The 22,974-nt window shown below is 41.8% G+C and overlaps 1 protein-coding gene across 2 annotated transcripts in view; it reads right to left on the bottom strand.

Moving 5' to 3' along the window:
• The window catches only part of LOC145352483 (voltage-gated delayed rectifier potassium channel KCNH5), a 302,642-nt gene that overhangs the window by 155,301 nt on the left and 124,367 nt on the right, over positions 1-22,974 (bottom strand). For both annotated transcript variants that reach the window (XM_080202395.1, XM_080202397.1), the window contains exon 7: positions 15,437-15,866. In XM_080202395.1, coding sequence (XP_080058521.1) covers positions 15,437-15,866 — 430 coding nt within the window. The remainder of the gene's footprint in view (positions 1-15,436; positions 15,867-22,974) is intronic.

Raw genomic sequence — 22,974 nt, 5'->3', positions numbered from 1 at the left:
CAGGTTAGGTGGATTGGTCATGCTAAATTGCTCCTTAGTGTCTAGGGATGTGTAAATTAGCTGAACTAGCCAGGGTAAATATGTGGGGTTATGGGAACAAGGCAGAGGGGAGCGCCTGGGTGGGATACTCTTTAGGAGAGTTGGTGCATACTCAATGGACCAGATGGCCTCTTTCTACATTGCAGGGGTCCTATGGTTCAGAAGTGAAAACAGTTGTATGTTAGTGAGAAGGAAATGACTGGACCTATGCTATTAACTTGCTCAAAACAGTGCAAAGTTTCCAGTGGAAAATGTGAACGTTTTATATGGAAATGGATTTTAATTTTCTGGCAAACAAAGTGAAGGATATATTTGGAGCACCAGCCATAGATATGCACATGTAGGCTAATCCAAATGTCAAAACTTTTTAAATGTAGCAGGAAGTAGTTAAAATTTTGAGGGTGTCTTAGACCCCAGAATGTTCAAATTCTCCAAACTCTTCACGTATTCAATTTCAATAGATCAGTAAATACTTAGTAAGCTTTTTTTCCAGAAATTAGTTACGATTTTCAATAATCGTTGGATTACAGGGCTAGGTCTCTCAGAAATAGCAATGGGCCCGAGGAAGGGTGGGGGTTGGGGACGAGTGTAAGCTGGCTCTAACTTTGGGGAGGGGGGAAGAAGGTGCCAATTATTGCGAAGGGGGGAGGGAAAAAGGTGACAATGATTGGGGAGGAGGCGAGAACATGCCTATGATTGGGGGGGGGGGGGCGTTGCGGGGGAACAATGTAGAGAAGTGCTGACTCCAATCAAGGCCATTGTGGGGGCCCCTGAGATTTCCCTAGTGGGGTGGCGGGAGAGTTTATGCTTGTTCTGATCAGGAAGCTAGTTTAAAATATAGCGCCGAGTAGTGGGTTTTGCCAGTGTGCTTAAACGCCACCCTCCAGTATACCAGTGTAGCACACCTGTTTTCACACCAGAAACAGCACTCTTCAAGCCAACTGTGGTGGCCACCCCAAACATCGCCTCCAACAGGAGATTACCGTTTGCACAGAATGTCTGTCTTGTGTCTGCAGTGTTTTATTTAAGGTTCAAAGCTATCTTTACGTCAAAGAAAAGGACTAGCAAATCTTAGTTATAACTAGCTGTCAACTGCATTTATGCCCATCAAACCTTAACTAAATATTCAATTACAAGGTAATGGTTTTATAATTAGCAATTTTAATTTCAAATTCAGCTACGTCTATTAGAAAAGAAAAATGTGTTCAAATACCCTCATTATTTGGTATAAATTGCCATTAATTTGAATTTAAACATTTAAAAAACAAAGAACGACTCAGCACAGGAACAAGCCCTTCAGCCCATGAACCCTGCGCCGATACGCAGTTTCTATCTTTCTGTTCACCTCCCATTCATGTGTCTATCAAGATACACCTTGAATTTTGCTAAGGTGCCTGCTTCCACCAATGGCAATGTGTTCTAGGTACCCACCACCCTCTATGTGAAAAACTTTCCCAGCAGGTCTCCCCTAAACTTACCACCTTTCACCTTAACCCTGAGCCCTCTTGTAGTTGACCCTTCCGCCCTGGGAAAACACAAAATAATGGAAAGATCTGACAAGGGCGATGCAGTTGATGTGTAAATTGTCAATCAAGGTGAGTAAAAAAATGGTATATGATAGAAATGTTAGAAAAATCTTGATCCGTGGAATTGAAGGGACAGTGGTAGCATCGATACAAAATGTCTAAGGGACAGACAGGAGGGAAATATACAATTATATTTACTAAGGGTTAGTATTGGATAGTAAAGGACAGGATTTTCCACTCCATTCACATCAGGTGGGTTCAATGACAGGAGTGGAAAATATCACGAGAAGGCCAAAGTTGCGTTTCTTAATGACATCAAACGTGAAAGCAATCATCCCCTCCTCCGTCACCATCACCTTTCCTTACGTTCAACATCGGGAACTTCATTATAATAAATTAACATATAATTATCAGGCCCCTACTCTGGAATCATTCCCCAGTGTCAAAACCTCCATCCACAGCAGTGTGTTGTCAGAGCAGCTTGAAGTATGACTGGTCTCTGAATGTGAACACCTGGCCTGTGAACCTCTCCTGGAGGAGCTCAGGTAAGTGCACAGCACAGAAGGGAGGAAGTAGCACCTGGGTCATGCCAGCTTGGTGCCAGGGAGTGCAGCTGGATGAATTGGTTTGCTCGCTACGTGCTGGGGTGGCCTTTGAAAATGGCAGATCATCACGTGTCTACTGGACACAGAGGCCACCCTGCCAGTGCTACATCACAAAAACCGTGACTTCAAAGCTGGAATTTTGCCACCCTGTCCGCCATGGGATTGGAGCAGGTCAAGGGTGGACAACGGGAAGATCTATTGACCTGAGACAGGATTTTATGGTTTTGGGACAAGCGAGGTGTAAAATCCCACCCCAAGTGCTGCACTATATGGCAGAGGAAGCCACCATTGGCAGCTTCAGCATCGTTTTTCTTGCCTGACGTCAGCCTTGGACGATAGCAGAGAAAACCTCGGCCTCATTCTTCTTGACCCACTGGGCTTTGGTATTCAGGGCATAAATTCAAAGTCTGCAAATGTAGTGCATAACAGCTGGAATTTACAATGTTGGCTTGGGAACTCAGCTGTCGGTTCAGTTCCGGCTCCTGATTCCACTGGCATCTTCCAAACACGTCCATCCAGATTTTAAATGACCAAGTCAACCAATCACACAGAGCAGATGACTGTCCAGTGAAGGATGGTGGATGGGTTCCTAAGCCTGGAAGCCAATATGAAGCCCTCTAGCACTGACACATGGCAGAAGGGGAGGTACATTTTAAAAAAATGTCCAGTTACCCAAACATGATTGTGGAGGGACAATCCCCACAATGGGGCGGGCAGCTGTCACAACTTTGAACTGATAGTTTTTATGGACTGGGGGGGGGAGGGGAATGCCTCATGTGATCCAATGCCCCCAGCCCGTCCGGAGCCCACTACATTAGCCTGGTCAGTGTTCAGGTTGAAGGTGCTGAGTGTGTTGCTGAGTGCAAATCCCACCCAATGAAGGAACAGAGCTTATTAAGGTAATTATCTACAATTATCCTGAATTGACTGTCTGAACTAACCAACTCCTAGTCACTCTCATTTGAAATGGCTTGGGGTTGTGATTGTGGGGGCAAACCAGCACAGAGGCTGAAGCACAAAATTGTACACCTTATTACATCCAACCCATACTCCACGCTACTTTATAATGAGGCAGCGAGTAACAGACTTCAGGAAGACACAGTCAGACTGGTGAAAGGGAAAACGGGTGACACATGGGGTGGAATTTTCTCATCCCGCCCACCACGGGAATCGTAGCAGGCGGGACACAAACTGTGCAAAGGCCCATTGACCTCGGGCAGGATTTTCCGGTCTTGGGACGAGCATAGCAGGAAAATCCTGCTCATGAAATTTAACACAGAGAAACATGAAGAGACATATTTTGGTTGGAAGAAAGAGGGCAGACAATGTGAACTAAGGTACAATTTTAAAGGAGATGCAAGAACAGAGGGACTGGGGGATTGTTTATGTACTTGAAGCTTTGAGATAGCAGGGCAGATTAAGAGAGCTATTTAAAAATGCTTGTTGGTTCCTTGGCTTTATTAATAGAAGAATAGAAAACAAATACAAGAAGGTACATTCAATGTTTATGGCATCATAGCACAGAAGGAGGCCATTCAGCCTATTGAGCCCATACTAGGTCTCTGCAAAAGTAATCTAGCTAGTCCCACTCCCCTGTCCTTTCCCCACAGCCCTGCCAATTTTTCTTTTCCTTTTGGGCGCTTATCCAATTCCCTTTTCAAAGGCACAATCAATTTTTCCCCATATTTAATTTCTGCTCATTCCAAGGCTGAACGTTGAATAAACTATCAGCTGAGATAATGGAGGAGTTGCGACAAGCGGTGGTGAGGGAGAAATGGGTCCTATTGGTCTGTGTGAAAATTGAATGCTGTAATTTTAGATGATGTTGCTGAGGGGAGCAGGAAAGGATAGACCATACAGCATTCCACTTCTGAAAATATTATGGGTTAGTTTTTTAATAGTTTATTTATTTATTTATTAGTGTTACAAGTAGGCTTACATTAACACTGCAATGAAGTTATAGAATTTACAGAATAATACATGATTCTGTAAATTGAGTTTGTGTCTTTGTATGCCCTATTTGTGAACAGATCTCCCACTTACCTGACGAAGGAGCAGTGCTCTGAAAGCTAATGGTGTTTGCTACCAAATAAACCTGTTGGACTTTAACCTGGTGTTGTGAGCCTTCTTAGTGTGTTTACCCCAGTCCAACTCCGGCATCTCCACAACATGATTCCTCAATATAACAGGTGAGACTCCTTGACTGGGCAGGCAATCATTACAAATCTTTTTGGCGCAGACAAGGCAATCATTACCTTAAACTGGGAGCTCATGCTCCTAGAGATACTTGTCATGGGCCTCATTAAGGTCATTACAGCTGTAATACTAGGACAGGAAGGCAATTTCGATGGCTAATAAAAAAGGAAAACATCTCTATAAATCCACCAGATATTATGTGCTCATATTTTAGAAAGTAGATTGAGTCCACTGACACCATATTGAGAGTGCCACTAATGGGCATGATTAGCACCGGCATTGATGGTCAGAATGGTACTATAAAAGAACAGATTGCTTCAAGCGACAGGTGAAGCAGAATGTATTAATATAGTACCATCTGCTAAAATCAGGTAATTTGGGATTTAAAAAAAACAACCAAATAAGCCAATTTCAGGTACTCAGTCTGATGAGCCTATCTTGTCTGATGGAACTATTCTGTACAGGAGTCCAAAGATGTGCAGGTTCAGTGGATTGGCCATGCTAAATTGTCCCTTCATGTCAGGGGGACTAACTAGAGTAAATGCATGGGTTTTTGGAAATAGGACTTGGGTGGGATTGTGCAGACTCAATGAGCTGAATGGCCCCCTTCTGCACTTTAGGATTCTATGATCCTACACAGGAGAAATACTTTTCCAAGCTTAGATTCACCTGGGAGCTATGACTGAGCTGCAAAGCTTGGTGCAGAAGGACTGAACAGCAAACTAGACAAGGACAGGCAGTGGACATAATTTGACGAATGCATATCTGGTGTTTGTGTGTCAGGAATGCAGAACTGAACACATTTCTGGGCTGGGGTGGGGGATAAAGGTGGAAGATCTCGGCAAATTACCTCACACAGATATGCACCGTGACCCTGTGAACTAGATAAAGGAAAACAAAGGTGAAAGCTTGTCATAATTGTTCTGTGCCTGAGCTGCTTCTAAGCACGGAATTGTCATTCAGATTACAAAGCAGAAGCAACTTAGATTCATATACTGCTTTACCACATCCACAGGGTGCCCAAAAGAGCTTCACACACAGTCAAACAATTGTAGTCATTGTTATTATATAAGCAAAATTAGCAGACAGTTTGAGCACTGTGAGTGAGATAACTTTTTTTTAAACTGCTGTTGGTTCAAAAAAGAATGTTGGCAGGTGTATTGGAAGAACACCATTCGTTTCACTTTAATAGCACATCCTACTGGGTTTTGGTTTAATATCTCCTCTGAAAACAGCACTTCCTCAGTACTTCATTAAAGTATGGTCCTAGGCTATATGCTCAAGTCTGGAGTAGAGCTTCAACACCCTAACTTTCTGACACGGGGGGGAAAATGCCATCGAGTCAAGCAAATATTCATGTTACTTTGCGTATAGCTGATTCAAGTAATTCGCACATTTCCACCACTAGGCAAAACTCTTGCAATGAATGAATCTTGTTGGACACCTGCGCATGTAGCTAAAGGCTTGATCATTTGAGAACATTTAGCTTTTCAGAGATCCAGAAGTGATGGTAAATGCAATGGTCTGGTGCAGTACAGATAAGCAACAGCTCGGTGTTCAATATTAATCAATCCTATTAATTATGTGGGTTTCACATCTTATAATACTTATTAGGCAATGCACAAAGGTTGATCAAGAAAGACCATATGCGACTAAAGAATTCATCACATCAATTTTGACTTGATATGGGAGCGTGGCAAAGTCAGAATGTAAAGGTGGAACATCCTCTCTGATTATGAATGTCTGCTTCAGACAGGCAGGTAGAGACTAAATGGCATCCAAACCTTCACATCTAGACAAAAGAATTCTAAGAACAGTAGCAGGCACAGAATCCATTTTAAAACACTAATGACTAGGTTCAGCTGCAACTTCAGATAAAAACGAACGACCTAGAAATTCTTATAGTCTGAAAACTGATCTTCACACTTTGACATTTAGCCACACGTCAAACTGAATTACTGTACAAATGTACCTTGCTGTAAATGTCATGTTGGTGAGGCACACCACGGCAACGCTGGTGTCAAAACTGTACAATTAACCTCTTGTCTAAAAATACACGTGCAAATGTTAAAACATTGTTTATACCTAGACGTTAATTGCCAAATTTTTGCCTATTTTCTAATTTCAGCATGAAGTTTATTTGTTCGCAATGTTTAGTTTGTTGGTTACAAAGAACGGGAGGTCAAAGGTCATTGTGCATTTAGAGACGTTTCTGGGAAAAGCATCAATCTTGGGAATTAACAGTCTAGATTACTCTGCTACAAAACACTCCTGTGAATGTATTGGGGTATTTTATTATGTTAAAGGTGCTATGTAAATGCGTGTTGTTGTTATGAGAGGAGACTCGTGAGCTCAACTTATATCCATTCAAGTAAAGATAGTTTTGTTAGTTGGAAAATGATTTTAGATCAACCAGCATGTCTGTTTTTAATCATTCTCAACCTCATTTAACTCATTTATTGCCATATCCCTCATTGTCTTTCCTATCCAGGAATATAACTTGTTGCCTCTTGATTCATTTATGCTATTCATTCTATAGCTTGTCTCACACCCTTTGAAAGATAGAAGTTCAACATGGTGGCCATCTCCATTTCTCCATCTTTCTTTGAGTCTCCTGGCATTAGAATCTTTCAGCGATGTGAATGTGTTAGGTTTCGTCAACATCATTATGCTCCTAGCAATTCAGACTGGAATGCCTTTGTCCAATACATATTTCTAACATGTTGATAATGCAGCCTTCCACCCTATTTGAAATTATGAAGTCTCAAGCAAGAAATCGATGAAGAAAATTTCATAATTCAGATTTTGAAATTGGTAAGTAGCCAGTGGAAAGATGGTGTTGATAGAAAAAGTGGAAGGTGAGTTTGGAACAATGATTATGCAGTTAGCCTAGACCCCAAATCCTCCTTTTGATTTTGGCATAAGATGAATACAAGGTGTTTTGTTCCAGATGCAATGCAATTGATCCACTAGGAAGCTTTTATCAAAACAGTTAGAATATAATAAAAATAATTAACATAACATTTATCAATCAAAATACTCAAGCATGACAAACCATAATTCTCAACAACTAGCTATCTCTACTTTCCAATTTAGCAGTATTCCCCCATAGATATAAATCCCCTCTTTAGAGCCAGTTAGCACAGAAAGCAAAGATACTTATGTGTGTCTTAGATTTCCAGCCTTTTAAACACCTCTAGACAAAGGTGCAGACAGCAGTTTGCAGAGAAGGATATATCTTCAAACAGCAGAACCTCAGAGTAGTATACCTAAGGTGGGATTTTCTGGTCATGCTCATATCAAGAGCAGAAAATCCCATCCAAGGTCAACAAACCTTTGCATGGTCCTGTCCTGTTATGATTCCCATGGCAGGCAGGACAGGAAAGATCTGCCCCTAGTCTCTGGCAGCTTGCAATCTCCAGACTTTGGGGACAGAAAGGGCTATCTCTCTCTGCAGCTTACAACCAGCAACTTCTCAGAGAAACCGACTTATTTCCTGGCAGATTCCAGTCTCCAACTTCAGAGAGAGAGAACAAGAGAGGCATTGCTCTCTACCAACTCAAAACAGCATCTGACTTGATTCTTCTTTATAAGTCTCGCTCCACCCAGTCATATGACCTCACCTGTCAATCAATCTAATCAAGCCCTACTTTAGAAAACCCCAGGGGAACCACTAAAAACAACAGGACAGCGTTAGTCCAAATTAAAATAAACATTCCAGCAATTAGGAGTAATTATGCTCCTGTAGTAACAGTAGAGAACTGCTGGATATTGAGAAAACAGCATTGGTAATAAAAAAACTGTTAAAACAGATCCTGCACAAGTAGCATGACAAATATATCTCTTAAAGGCACAGTATCATCACACTTAATTGGAACATAATATTGTATCAAAGTCAATCTGTAACCATAAGTTGTTTTTGTTTGGGTCAAGTATATAACCGCAGCAATAGTGACTTGTTCAACAAAATGCTGCGATGTAAGTTGGTGTATAATTGCAGGTGATGTACCAGCATAGTCCTTTCAACCCATCAGAAACTTTCTGCCCATCAAAATGTTCTAATGCAGCCTTTCCTTTTATTTCTGTTTTTTTCCTCTCCTCCATAAGCATTCTAGAAGGCAAATAGAAGACTTGACTTGAAGGGAATGACTTATATTTATATCATGGCTTCCACAATCTGACAACAGGCTAATGTACTTTACAGCCAAGTAACTTTTGAAGTGTAGTAATTGTTGTAATGGGAGCATTCAACTGCTCTAAAACATATATGGTTTGCCTGACAGATTGCTGCATTGACTGTTTCTCTGTGAACGATTCGGCCAAAGGCAAACCATTTCTCTAATATAGTTACTTCTAAAAGCATTTTACCTTCTTCACTTAATTCACTTAATCCCACTCATGGCATTCACATAGGAGACCTAGAAATCAGTATCATTGAATCATAACAAATAAGCTGGAGCATAAGCTGTAGAGAGGCATATCAGTAGATAATTATTTTATCAAGAGCATACTATATTAGCTTTGCAATTCCAAAATGCCTGAATGTCACCTATTCAGCAGAGTGTGGGAAGGAGCTATTGTGTTATTTTTGTCCAGTGGTAACACTCTCACTTTTAGATCAGAAAGTTTTAGGTTCAAGCTCCATTTCAGGAAATTGATTGATTGATCTATGCTGAGACTTCCTTACAGTGTTGTTAGAGTACTGAATTGGTGCGGCATTTCAAACAATGTGCCAGATTTTGTTCCCAATGGAAGAAGGAATAGGGTCAGGAAAGTTAAAAAGTGAAGGATTGTTAAAGAACAAGGAATAATCTAGTGTAGGAACAGAGTCTTCAACTCACTAAGCTGCGCCGATACACGGTTTCTATCTCTCTGTTCGCCTCCCATTCATGCGTCTATCAAGACACACCATGAACGTTGTTAATGTGTCTGCTTCTATCACCTCCACTGGCAGTGCATTCCAAGCACCCACCAGCCCCTGTGTGAAAAACTTTCCCCAAACGTCTCCCCTAAACTTACTCCTTCTCACCTTAAACCTGTGCCCTCTTGTAGCTGACCCTTCCACCCTGGGAAAAGGCCTCTGATTATCCACCCTATCTGTGCCTTTCATAATTTTGTAGACTTCTATCAGGGCACCCCTCAGCCTCCATCTTTCTAATGAAAACAATATGAGTTTTTCCAATCACTCCTCTTATCCAGAACTTTCCAGACCAGACAATATCTTAGTAAACCTTCTTTACACCCTCTCCAAAATATTCACATTCTTCTGGTAGCGCGGCAACAAATGGGCCCTGAACAGAATGGGTTGCTGGGCCATTTTAGTGGACAGTTAAAAGTCAACAACATTTCTGTGGATCTAGAATCACACGTAGGCCAGACCAGGTAAGGATGGCAGATTTCCTTCTCTAAAGGACATTATCAACCAGATGTGTTTTTACAACAGTTGATTTTAATTTCATGGTTATCATTACTGAGAATAGCTTTACATTCCAGATTTAGTAGTTGAATTTAAGTTCCACTAGCTGCCATAGTGGTATTCAAACTTCTGCTCCCAGAGCATGAGCTTTGGAGTCTTTAGATTACTGGTTCAATGACTTCACCACTATACCACCATCTCCCCACTAATGTCTAAATGCACTGAATATGGCAAAAGCTATGGGCTCTGAAAACATCCTGAAGATTTGGCAGAACTAAACCTCCAGTCAAGCTGTTTCAGTACAGTTACAGCGCTGGGCTGATGGGTGACACACATGCTATGTGCCACTTAAGTGCCACACAATGACAATTTCCAACGAGAGAAAATCTAACCATCTCCATTAACATTCAATAGCATTAACATCACCGAAACCCTCAATATCAAAATCTTGGTCGTCATTAACCAAAAACTTAAAATAAATACTGTAGCTCTAAAATTAGATCAGATTCTGCGGTTTATGTGACGAGCAACTCATTTCTTGACTCCCCAAAACCTTTTACACCATCAACAAGATCTAAGTATGATGGAATATTTTCCACTTGCCCAGATGAGTTCAGTTTCAATAACACTTAAGAACCTTGGCACCATCCTGGACAATCTACTTGATTGACACCACATACACCACGCCAAACATTCATTCCTTCCACCATTAGCGCACAGTGGCAGTAATGTGTATCTATAAGACTGTGCCTTCCAAACACAAACCTTCCACCTGCAAGAAAAAGGGCCGTTCATACATGGGAATACCTCCACCAGAAAGTTTCCCTCCAATTCAAAGACCTTCCTTTATCGCTGGCATCAAAATCATGAAACTCCCTACTTAGCAGTGCTGTGGGTGTGCCAACACCCCACAACCTGCAGAAATTTAAGAAGGTGGCTTATTATCACCTTTGCAAGGGCAATTGCAGATGGATAACAAACGTTGGCCTTACCAGCGCTACCTGCATTCTCTGAATGAATAATTTTTTAAAAACTGCACAAAGACAGAAGTTTTTTTGTGAGTGTAGAATTCCAATATTCCTGGGTTTTTTTATTCATTCGTGGGACTTGGGTGTTGCCGGCTGGCCCGCATTTATTACCTGTCGCTAGTTGCCTTTGTTCAAAGGGCAGTTGAGAGTCAACCACATTATGGCTCTGGGGTCACATGTAGGCCAGACCAGGTAAGGATGGCAGATTTCCTTCCCTAAGGACATTAGGGAACCAGATGGATTTTTCCGACAATCGACAATGGTTTTGTGGTGATCAGTAGATTCTTAATTCCAAATATTTTTATTGAATTCAAATTCCACGTGCGATATCTGCCATGGTGGAATTTGAATTCGGGTCGCCAGAACATTAACTGAGTTTCCGGATTAATCGTGTAGCGATAATACCACTAGGCCATCACCTCCTATCCCAAATGAGGACATCTTACTCGACCAATCAAAAACCAGTAGTCTGACAAATTGAAAGAATGTTCCGCTTGATTGAAACTTGCATCAAATTCCGCAGGATTCACTCAGCACCAGGGTTTTACCAGGTCAATAATAGCAATGGAAATAATGTGGAAACAAAACAAAATCATATTATCAGATATAGGGTATATTGTGAGATAAAGTTTATTTATTAGTCACAAGTTGACTTACATTAATACTGCAATGAAGTTACTGTGAAAATCCCCTAGTCGCCACACTCCGGTGCCTGTTTGGGTACACTGAGGGAGAATTTAGCACAGCCAATGCACTTAACTAGCATATCTTTTGGACTGTGGGAGGAAACTGGAGCACCCAGAGGAAATGCACGCAAGCACGGAGAGAACATGCAGATTGCGCACAGACAGTGACCCACACCGGGAATCAAACCCAGGTCCCTGGCATTGTGAGGCAGCAGTGCTAACAACTGCACCACCGTGCCATCTCCAAGCACAGATGGTAAGAAGATGTAGCTAGCCAGATGAGGTGCAGAATCAGTGCTTCAATGATTGCTTGAGTAGGACACACTAAATGGCCTTTTCACATCCCTATCTCTTGTGTTTTTATATCAAAACTATGAATTAAATCAAAAATAATGATGTCAAATTATATGTTTTGTGATTGGCAGTTCATCTGGAAAATTGTGTTATTAATCTCTCAATTTTCACAAAAGGCAACAGCTGCTTCATATAAAATAATTTATTCATAGAATCATACAGTGCAGAAAGAGGCTATTCACCCCATCAAGTCTGCACTGACCACAATCCCACCCAGGCCCTATCTCCGTAACTCCACGCATTTACCCTACCTAGTCCTCCAGATGCTAATGGGAAATTTAGCATGGACAACCAACTTAACCTGCACATCTTTGGAGTGGGGAAGGAAACTGCAGCACCCGGAGGAAACCCACGCAGACATGGGGAGAATGTGCAAACTCCACATAGACAATAACCCAAGCCGGGAATCGAACCTGGGTCCCATGATGCTCTGAGGCAGCAATGCCAACCACTATCACCATACTTAAATGGCTAATTCGACATCTGTGAACAACAAATTTAAGTTCCGCGATGCTGGTGTATTCTCTACTTTTCTGGGTGACAAGGAGCATAGACTCTGATAACATAAGCTGAAACACAGCCAGTGCAACCAAGAGGGCTGTACTGACTACCCACTCCAGGCTGCTATTTCACAGCATTGCCCACACTGACCTAATTAATGCTGGTGATGGGTTCTGCTGTGTTTACAAAGATATCTTCCGCACTCACTCAGTAGTTGACTGAATTTGTCCACAGACATAACAGGGGCAGTGAGTAATGACTACCGCTTCAACAGTATAATGTGCTGATGGCACCATTGAGAAAAGTCCATTTGGGAAAGAAGCCTCAGGGGTCAAGTTAGATTTAATTTAAAATGCAAGTTAGGGTCAGCCAAAAATGATCACATCATCATGAAATCTTCAACTCCATTTGCTTCAACCTCGTGTTTCCACTTGACAAGATGTGGAATTTTCACGGAATCGTGGCAGGTGGGGCATGCTATGGCTGGAAAATCCCGCTCAAAGTTTTTATCAACCCAGTCAAACTCCTGACATTACCTTCCAATGCTTCATTATGGATGATGTTGTACCTCGGTACGATAATAACTTAATAAGTATAATTTTAAAAATATGCAATCCTATAAACTCTCCTTTCCAAAATAGCTTTTAAACACCTGTTACCTGGTGCAGGATCTCTATGGTAACAGCCATATAAGAATTAGCAAACCAGCTTTCATATGCTTTGCCTCTGAAGTCAGTAGTGACAAGCCACATGCATATGTTCGATGGAACCAATAATTTAATAATAATTGCTGCTAATCATCACAATAAATGTTTTAATATATTTTACCAAAATAGTTTTGTTTTAAGAATTGCTGGGTGAGCTAAGGTGTTGTTGCATAGACAATTTTTTAACAGTATTTTGATAACATTGTGTGTACATAGAAACCATAGGTGCAGAAGTAGGCAAATTCAGTCCTTCGAGCTTGCTCCACCATTCAATCAGATCATGACTGATCTCTCCCTGATCTCAAATCCACATCCCCAACTGTTCCCCAAATCACCCAATTCCTTCTTTTTGTTAGAAATATATCTGTGTCCTTCTTGATATCGTTCAACGATTCAGATGCCACTACATTATGGGGCAGCAATTTCCACAAATTTACTACCCTCTGCGAGAGGTAGTCCCTCTTCATCTCAGTTTTAAATCTACTGCCTCTTAACCTATACCTGGGATCTCTTGTTCTAGATTGCCCCATAAAAGGAAACATTTGGTCTACTTTTAGCTTATCAATCCCTTTTAGAATTTTATGTACTTCGAACAAATCCCCTCTCATCCTTCTAAACTCCAGCAAGCACAAGCCCAAACTGTTTAATTTCTCCTTATACGTCAACCCCTTCTTCCCCGGAATCAATCTGGTGAACTTCCTCTGAACTGCCTCCAATGCAATTACATCCTTCCTCAAATGAGGAGACCAAAAGTGGACACAATATTCCAGATGTGGTCTTAACAAGACCCTATACAATTACAATTCTCTGCCCGTTGAAGTGGTGGAGGCTGCCTCGCTAAATATTTTTAAATATTTTTAAGACGCGGGTTGATGGGTTTTTGATAGGAGTGGGGATTAAGGGTTATGGGGAGAGGGTGGGAAAGTGGAACTGAGCAGCGACACATCAGCCATGATCTTATTGAATGGCGGGGCAGGCTCGAAGGGCTGGATGGCCTACTCCTGCTCCTATTTCTTATGTTCTTATGTTCTTAATAACACTTCTCTACTTTTACACTCCAGTCCTTTTGCATTAAGTACCAACATTCCATTTGCCTTTTTTATTACATGCTGCACCTGCATACCGACTTTAATAATGATTCAAAATTTACTGAAAAAATAATGTCAAGTGAATGACACACATACATATCAATGAGAAAATCAGTTGACAACTTGTGGTGAGAAAGTGATACCCTGAACTGTAAATGACCACAGGTTGCCCCTTGAAACAGAAGACGTTGCAGGTACAGCAATTGATTAGGAAGGCAAATGGAATTTTGGCCTTTACTGCAAGAGAAATTTAACATAAAAGTAGGGAAGTGTTGCTACAACTGTAGAGGACCATAGCGATACTGCATCTGGAATAGAGTGTACATCCTTACTTAAGAAAGGACATAATTACATTAGAAGCAATTCAGAGAACGTTTACTTGACTGATTCCTGGGATGAAGGGCTTACCTTATGAGGAAAGGCTGGACAAGTTGGGCCGAGATTCACTAAAGTTTAGAAGGGTGAGAAGTGATCTTATTGAAACATATAACATCCTGAGGAAACATGACAGGTGCACGCTGAGAGGATGTTTCTGTTATGGGGGAGTCCAGAAATCAGGGACACTATTATAAAAATTAGTGGCCTCCCATTTAAAACTGGGATAGAGAGAATTTTACTCCCCCAGTAATCTGTGGAATTCTCTTCCACAGAGGGTAGTGGAGTCTGCAATATTGAGTTAGATCAATTTCTGATCAAAAAGGGAGTCAAGGGTTATGGCTGCAGTGGGCGATCTACATTAGTGAGTGGGCCATCTCCATGGACCACAAGATTGAAATTGGGATTATTTGCTAACTATGACCCTTGAATAAGGTTGAATACATTTAACACATTCCAAATATTTTGTAACAAGTTATAGAAAATGCTTAATCATTCATATATTATTAGAGCTGTCATTAACTTCGAGTGGTGAAAACAAAAGAAGTCACTTGATTGGATGCAGAGGGAGCACACAGCTCTTACAGTCAATGTTGTGTGTGATCAGCACACACCTCACTTCATGTGTCCTTGATTTATGTGTATATCACTTCAGTCATACCAGTAGGAAAAAAGCTATGCAGATGGCAACCAGCGGAGTGTGGCAACTCTGCACCTGGGCAACAGTCAATATATCCTGTGGGTCGCACTCAGAACCCTGATGGACCACATGTGGCCCCCTGAGCCGCAGGTTACTAAATATGCTCCCTTCCAACTGGGCCAATGCAGCACATAATCTCAGAATAGGTACAATAATACTAAAACAAAAATCGGTAACCCTTTTACATTGGTAGCTGAGAAAATGCATGTACTTACAGCCAACCATCATCATTGCGACAGAAAATATCTTCTCCCCATCTGTGGTAGGAGCAATGTTGCCAAATCCTATTGTGGTAAGGCTGGTCATGGTAAAGTAAAGGGAAGATATGTACAGTGAATCCTTTGTGGGTCCCCCTTCCCACTGTCCAGTGCCGCTGGCATTAAAATGGTAGGGTGTTCCAATGCTTTGTCCCAGCTGATAGAGCCAGCTGTCTGTTTTTATTCTGTTGGTAACTTCATCGATGACCTCGTAGTCTCCGATACTGTACCATATGCAGGCAAGCCAGTGAGCCACTAAACCAAAAACACACACCAGGAGGACCAGCACGGCGGCACCATATTCAAGGTAATGGTCCAGCTTCCTGGCGACGCGGCCAAGTCTTAGAAGACGCACGACCTTCAGGGAACTGAACAGGCTGCTGATGCCCTGCAATCAACAGATTGGAATCATGTTATTCTGTAAAGGATACATATTAAATAGAGAGAGTTTTCGAGACTATGTAGAAAGAAATCAAGGATTAGGGGGACAAATCTGAAGAGTGAATCTAATAGGGGAGCTCTTTAAAAGAGCCACCACAGACATGATGGGTAGAATGGCCTCTTCTTGTGCTGGTGATTTGATGATTCTATAATAATGCCACAGAGAACTTGTAGATGTGGTGTACTCAGGTTTTCAAAAGGCATTTGATAATGTGCTGCATCAAAGGTAAGAGCTCATAGGGTGGGATGTAATGTATTAGCATGGATATAGGCTTGGTTAGCTAAAAGGAAGCAGAGATTAAGGATAAAGGAGTCATTTTCAGGTTGATAAGATGTAACTAATGGAGTGCCACATAGACCAGTGCTGCGGCTTCAACCAGTTACAATCTAGATCAGTGACTTGGATGACGCGACCAAATTTAAATTCGATGATAATGCAAAGATAGGTAGGAAAGTAAGTTATGAAGAGGACAGAGTCTGCAAAGGTATATATATAGGCAAAGTGAGTGGGAAAAGAATTGGCAGATGGCATATGATGTGAATTGTCCATTTTCACAGGAAGAATGGGAAAACAATTTTGTAACTTAAATGGAGAGAGATTACAGAACTCAGCCATACAGAGGGTTTTAGGTGTCTTGGTCTATGAATCACAAAAGGTTAGTATGCGGGCAAATGATTAGGAAAGCAAATGGAATGTTGTTTATTGGAAGGTGAATGGAGATGACATGATGGCATAGTGATTAGCACTGCTGCCTCAGAGAGCGAGAGACCCGGGTTTGATTCCCGGCTTGGGTGACTGTGTGGATTTGTGCATTCTCCCCGCATCTACGTGGGTTTCCTTGGGTGCTCTAGTTTCCTCCCATAGTCCAAAAATGTGCAGGTTCGGTCATCTGGCCATGTTAAATTGTTCTGTTGTGTCATGGGGATTACTGGGATACATGTGTGGGGTTGCGGGGTTAGGGCCTGGGTGGGATTGTTGTCGGTGCAGGCTGTTTAGGCTAAATGGCTTCCTTCTACGCTGTAGGGATTCTATGGTAACAGTAAGGAAGTTTTATTACAATTGTGTAGGGTGCTGATGAGACCACATCTGGAATATTAGGTAGAGTTATCATGTCCTTACTTAGGAGAGGATTTAATTGTATTTGAAGCAGTTCAGAAAAGATCCACTTGAGTGATTCCTGGGATGAAGGGATTATTTTATGAGGAAAGGTTGGACAGATTGGGTCTGTTTTCAATGGATAATCTTATTGAAGCACAGAAGATCCTGACAAACCTTGACAGTGTGGTTGCTGAGAGGATGTTCTCTTGTGGGAGAGTCTAGAACCAGGGGACACAGTTTACAAATTAGGGGTTTCTCATTTGAGATGGAGATGGGAATTTCTTTTTCTCAGAAGGTCATTAATTGTGGAATTCTGTTCCCTAGAGAGCAGTGGAGGCAAGGTCATTGACTATTTTGAAAGCTGAATTAATAATTTCTTGATTAACAAGAGAGTCAAAAGTTATAAGGATAGACGGAAAAATGGTGAAGAGGCCACAATCAGATCAGCCATGATTTTATCAAACAGCGGAGCAGACTCAAGAAGCCAAACGACCTATTCCTGCTCCTAATTCCAATTTTTTATATGTATGTTTAGTATGTTTCAATTATTGTCAAACAAACTGTACTAAAACTCAACATCCAGTAGTGGATCCACTGCTGTATTAATCTGGATACTTTTACACTGATATCAAAGATGTTGCTGCTTTGTAATCTCAGTCCCTGCTGACAATTGACAAAAGGGAATCAAGTTAAAATTGATCTGAAGATTTGTATTTACAGTTTGAACTCAGAAAAGAACTTCCCATTCAAGCTCTGAAAGAGAATGGATCCACAGCCAACAAATAGTTCAAAGAATATTTACTTCCAGCTTTACTGACATTGATTTATTCATTCCTGGAATGTGGGTAATACTGACACAATTATATTTATTGTCTGGTTTCCCTGTGGGCATTAGTAATCAACCACATTCTATCAGTAGCACCACATGTAGTTCAGGAAGTTAGTGCATCCTTAAAGGACATTAGTGACCCAGCTGGGTTTCATTTACAGCAAACCAATGCTCCACATATCACTTGATTTACAATTTCAAACAGTTTTAGTCCAGCACTGTAGTTATCGAATTCTTTCCCCTTTGTAGATAGTAACCCCCTTTGTAAACAGCATTATACCAGCCAAATATAAACAAAACCAATATAAAAACATAAAAGGGATAGGCAATAGCCTTGTGGTATTATTGCTAGATTATTAATCCAGCTAATGTTCTGGGGACCTGGGTCCCCAGCAGATTGTGGAATATGAATTCAATAAAAAAAATCTAGAATTAAGAATCTACTGATTAAGATGAAACCATTGTCAATTGTCAGAAGAAAACAACCTAGTTCACTTATGACCTTTAGGGAAGGAAATCTGCCATCCTTACGGTCTGGCCTATATGCGACTTCAGAGTCACAGCAATGTGACTGATACTCAACTGCCCTCCAAAGGCAACTAGGGATGGGCAATAAATGCTGCCAGCCAGTAACACCCATGTTCCACGAATGATTTCTTTAAAAAAGGACTTGTGTTCTAGAATTAACATTTGTTTATTTATTTAATTTATTATTAGTGTCACAAGTAGGCTTCCTTTAACACGCCAATGAAGTTACTGTGAAAAGCCCCTTGTGGCCATACTCCAGCATCTGTTCAGGTACACTGAGGGACAATTTAGAATGGCCAACACATCTTTCAGACTGTGGGAGGAAACCGGGGCACCTGGAGGAAACCCACACAGACGCGGGGAGAACATGCAGGTTCCGCACAGTGACCCAAGCTGGGAATTGAACCTGGATCACTGGTGCTGGGAGGCAGCAGTGCTCACCACTGTGCCACCGTGCCACCTGTGAGCAATTACATATTGATCTGCATGGTTCATATTACTGGATTTGTGATGCATTTGTAATATTGATGTACTTAATGATTCATACCACAATGTTATGATTTGACCAGGTCCACCTTTCCACATAATCTAAACTGCAAAAGCGATATCCTGCTGTGGGCACGAGGGTGTTCTGATCAGCAGGTGACAGAATTCAGAAACCCATGAAACTAGCTCTGGGAACTAAAATAATAACATCATTAGGGCATGGCCAATCAAAACTGAATCCATATCCACTAACATACTGCTCACATTGTTAATCTTACATTTCATTTTACTCCACTGTTCTTTATAGTTAGACATCTATTGTTTTTTAATTAACATCCCTTGGGCAATGAATATGACTAGAATCTTGATGGTATGAGCAGTGTTGTTGCTGAATATGTACGCACTGCCTCTCATTCTTATTCATTCCAGGAGCAAAAAATTGCTCCTTCCACAAACAATGCTATTTCTGTTTAAGTGTAGTCACTTCCATATTTGGACACGTGCAAAATGCTGCATTTTCTACCACTAAATTATTGTCACGTTACATAGAACATAGAACATTACAGCGCAGTACAGGCCCTTCGGCCCTCGATGTTGTGCCGACCAGTGGAATCAATCCAATGACCCTCTAACCTAAACTATTCCAATGTTATCCATATGCCTATCCACAGACCATTTGAACATATGAATTGCTTCATGTATACTTCTAATAAAATGCTCAAGCTTCTACCTAATCCACACCATTTGATACTATTAAGGTCCTCTGTCAATCAGTAGATTGTGAAGACATCATTACATTTGATGTGTGGGTTGCGGGTCGGGGGGAAGGCATGGCAATGTCTTCCTGCGATTTTACCGATAATGGAAAAGCTGGCAGATTGGCTATCACTTAGGAACTCAGTTGGGCCATTCAAGTATCCAGTTAAAGGCCACTTGCCACTTTGGTGGACATTTTGTGCTGAGATCTTCCCATTCTATCCCCCACCAAGTTGATAATCACTAGAGTGTGTCTACCCAGTCCTAGCATTTCCCAACCCCACTGGAGTTGTGGTATTGTCATTGGACAAATAATTCAGGGACCCAGTGCAAGATCTGCCAAGGCAGATGGTGAAAAAGATCCATCTGGTTTATTAATGCCCTTTAGGGAAGGAATTTTGCCATCCTTACTTGCTCTGGTCTACTTGTGACTCCAGATCCACAGCAATGCAGTTGACGCTCAAATGCCCTCTGAAATGGAGGGCAGCAAGAGACGGGCAATAAATGCTGGCCCAGCCAGCGACACTCACATCCCATAAACTGAATTAAAACATAATTGAGGGTGCCTGAATATTGACGTGCTCTCCCCATGCAGTTGTGGCCTCACACTAGCCACCACTTCTCATGGCATTGTGAAGGCTGATGCGCTGCTGGTCCTCTGATTGGACTGGCAGGCTGCCAACTGTAATTGGAACGATGGCTCCTGTAGGACTAGAAGCCCCTCCAACTCGACATTTATTAAACATAAAACCCCAAAATCCATGCATATAAATGCTGCAAATAAACAGGCCAAACCTCAACACAGAGAGGCAGGCTATACTATCTGGGCTTAATCTTCAAATCATGTCAATATCAAAATCAGATTGATGCTATGTAAGGATACTGCATTATCATCTCAATTCAGTGACAGCAAACAATAAGGATAAACAGGGACATACACCTCTTACACTCTGGTGGTGGATGCTTAATTGGTCACTACAGGGAATATGCCTCCCCGGGTCATGCTGGCTGCCTCAGTGTGGCCATCTCTTGCTGGGACTTGTGCCGTCCCTGCAAAACTCTGCCTACATAAATCACACATCACAGGAAAATGGCCATTCAGCCCACCATGCGCATCACAGCTTTTTGTAAGAGCTATCCACTTAGGCCCACTCTTCTGCTCAATATATTCAGACATTCTTGTTTAGATCATCAACATCGATTTTTGATGTCTATTTAATGAGGTAACCATTGCCAAGGCCTGATTTTAATTAACACAAAACCTATTCACTTGCAAAAAGTAAAAATTGGACCCATGGATGGTTTATGCAACTCTGAGCCACTGGGACAGAATAATAATCACGGCCACTGATTTACAGCTTTCATTGAAAGCTTTAAAGAATCACAGAAGATGATTCCACACATAGAAAACGATCAAAATGCTGGATAATCTTCTGATCCCATGTATAAAACAAAGATTTATTCACTCATGTAATTGCAGACTGGTCATAAGTAATTCAGGATTTTTGAGTCACTTAAACCTGAGTGCATTTTCTAATTTTTCATTACTTTGGACGGGAAGTTTTGGAAACTTCGACACTTCATAGAATCCCTACAGTGCAGAAGGAGGCTATTTGGCCCATTGAGTCTGCACCAACCACAATCTCACCCAGGCCCTATCCCTGCTAGTTCCCCTGACACCAAGGGGCAATTTAGCATGGCCCATTCACCTAACCCACACATCTTTGGACTATGGGGGGAAACCAGAGCACCTGGAGGAAACTCACGCAAGGAGAATATACAGACTCCGCATAGACAGTGACCCAAGCCGGGATTCGAACCTGGGTTCCTGGCACTGTGAGGCAGCCGTGCTAACCATTGTGCCACCATGCCGCCCCGATTGTTAATTATTACATGCAAGTTCCGGCAAAATATTGGGTTATGATGAGGCATGGCCCAGACTGCAGCAAGTCCTCCACAAGGTTGCAGCAAAGTGTTTCTTTTACTTCATGTCCATGGCCCGAGCCCACTGGCAAACAGCACTGAGAGAGTAATCTTTAGAATTACAAGTAGAATTAAGCTTAATGCCGAGCAGTGGATTTTGACTTAATGTAAGATCTGACAAGGTCTTTTCCTTGTACCATGAGTCTGTCGCAGTATTTACTGTAAATAAAGCAGGCTCACAGAAATAGGGACTTCATTGTATATTGATTGCAGCTGACAACGTGCAGAGCAGGGAGCACACTTCACCCAGAGAAAGAAAAATGGCTAAAGAGATTATTGTAACTTTCCTGTCAAACTACTTTAATGCATTTTTCTAACCATGTAAAATAATGCTGTCGCCACAAGCAAGTAATGCCCTTGTTGCACACTCGTGCTGACTTGACAATAAATAAGTTGATAAGCTCAGAGGAAATAAACAAAATTTTAACATGTAGCTTTAAATCCCTTACCTACATGTGCTAAGTAATGTCTGAGCAAGACACGATTCCTCGAGTATTCAATAATCATGACCGATAAGGAGCTTTTCAATAATTGTCTCTGATAATCCGAGCTTTATCCTATTAGAAATGTACCATTGACTCACTGAATTATCGTAACAGCATTATTAAATTACTTAAATAAATTGAATTAATCACAGGAGTGTAGAAAAGCAGATTTTTCAAAAAAAGGGAATGATGTGTTTTATTTGAATGGGGGGGGTGCGGTGATGTAGGAATCTTCTCTTTCATTAAATTCTCTGAACACTACTTTCTTCAAAAGGCAAAAGTGGTTCTCACAGAATCTGAGAACTATTTGGTGACATTGTATGCTGCATGTTCTCACTGACACTCACTGGGTGGAATTTAATGGCCAGGGGCAGGAAGATGACAGGATATCCAAAGCCACCTGGTCCCGGTGAACCCCGACCATTTCCCCCCCAACCCCCACCCCCCGCCTCCTCTGAACTTTTGTCCTGAGGTTCCAGCAATGCTCCCTCATATAGACCACACTGCAATACAGACAGTGGCCACTGTTCCCTGTGACACTGCCAGTACTGAGGAGCAGCCAGCCCCTGGTTGGCCCGCAGCTGTCAGAGGTGAAACATCCACCCTCCAGCAGGATACCAGGGGGCTGGGAAACCTGACGTTAATCAGGTAGATGTCTGAATTGGGATAAAGGTGGGATTTTCCACACCCTCTGCGATATGTTTTGCGACAGCAGAGGTGGCCTGACATTGGCCAGACCTTCCAGTCTCACCGCAATCAATGGGGTTTCCTTTTATCGCACTCGCACTGCCGGGCAGCTTGCAACAAGGGGCCAGCATCAGCAGGACTAAAAGTTACCACTGGTGGAATGGCCAGGAAATCCCACCTGTTGGGTCCCCTGGAAATGGCC

This window comes from Carcharhinus amblyrhynchos, chromosome 14 (assembly GCF_965287045.1).
Source record: "Carcharhinus amblyrhynchos chromosome 14, sCarAmb.v2.hapA, whole genome shotgun sequence".
NCBI classification, from domain to species: Eukaryota; Metazoa; Chordata; class Chondrichthyes; order Carcharhiniformes; family Carcharhinidae; genus Carcharhinus; species Carcharhinus amblyrhynchos.
This window is presented reverse-complemented; position numbering and strand designations above follow the sequence as displayed.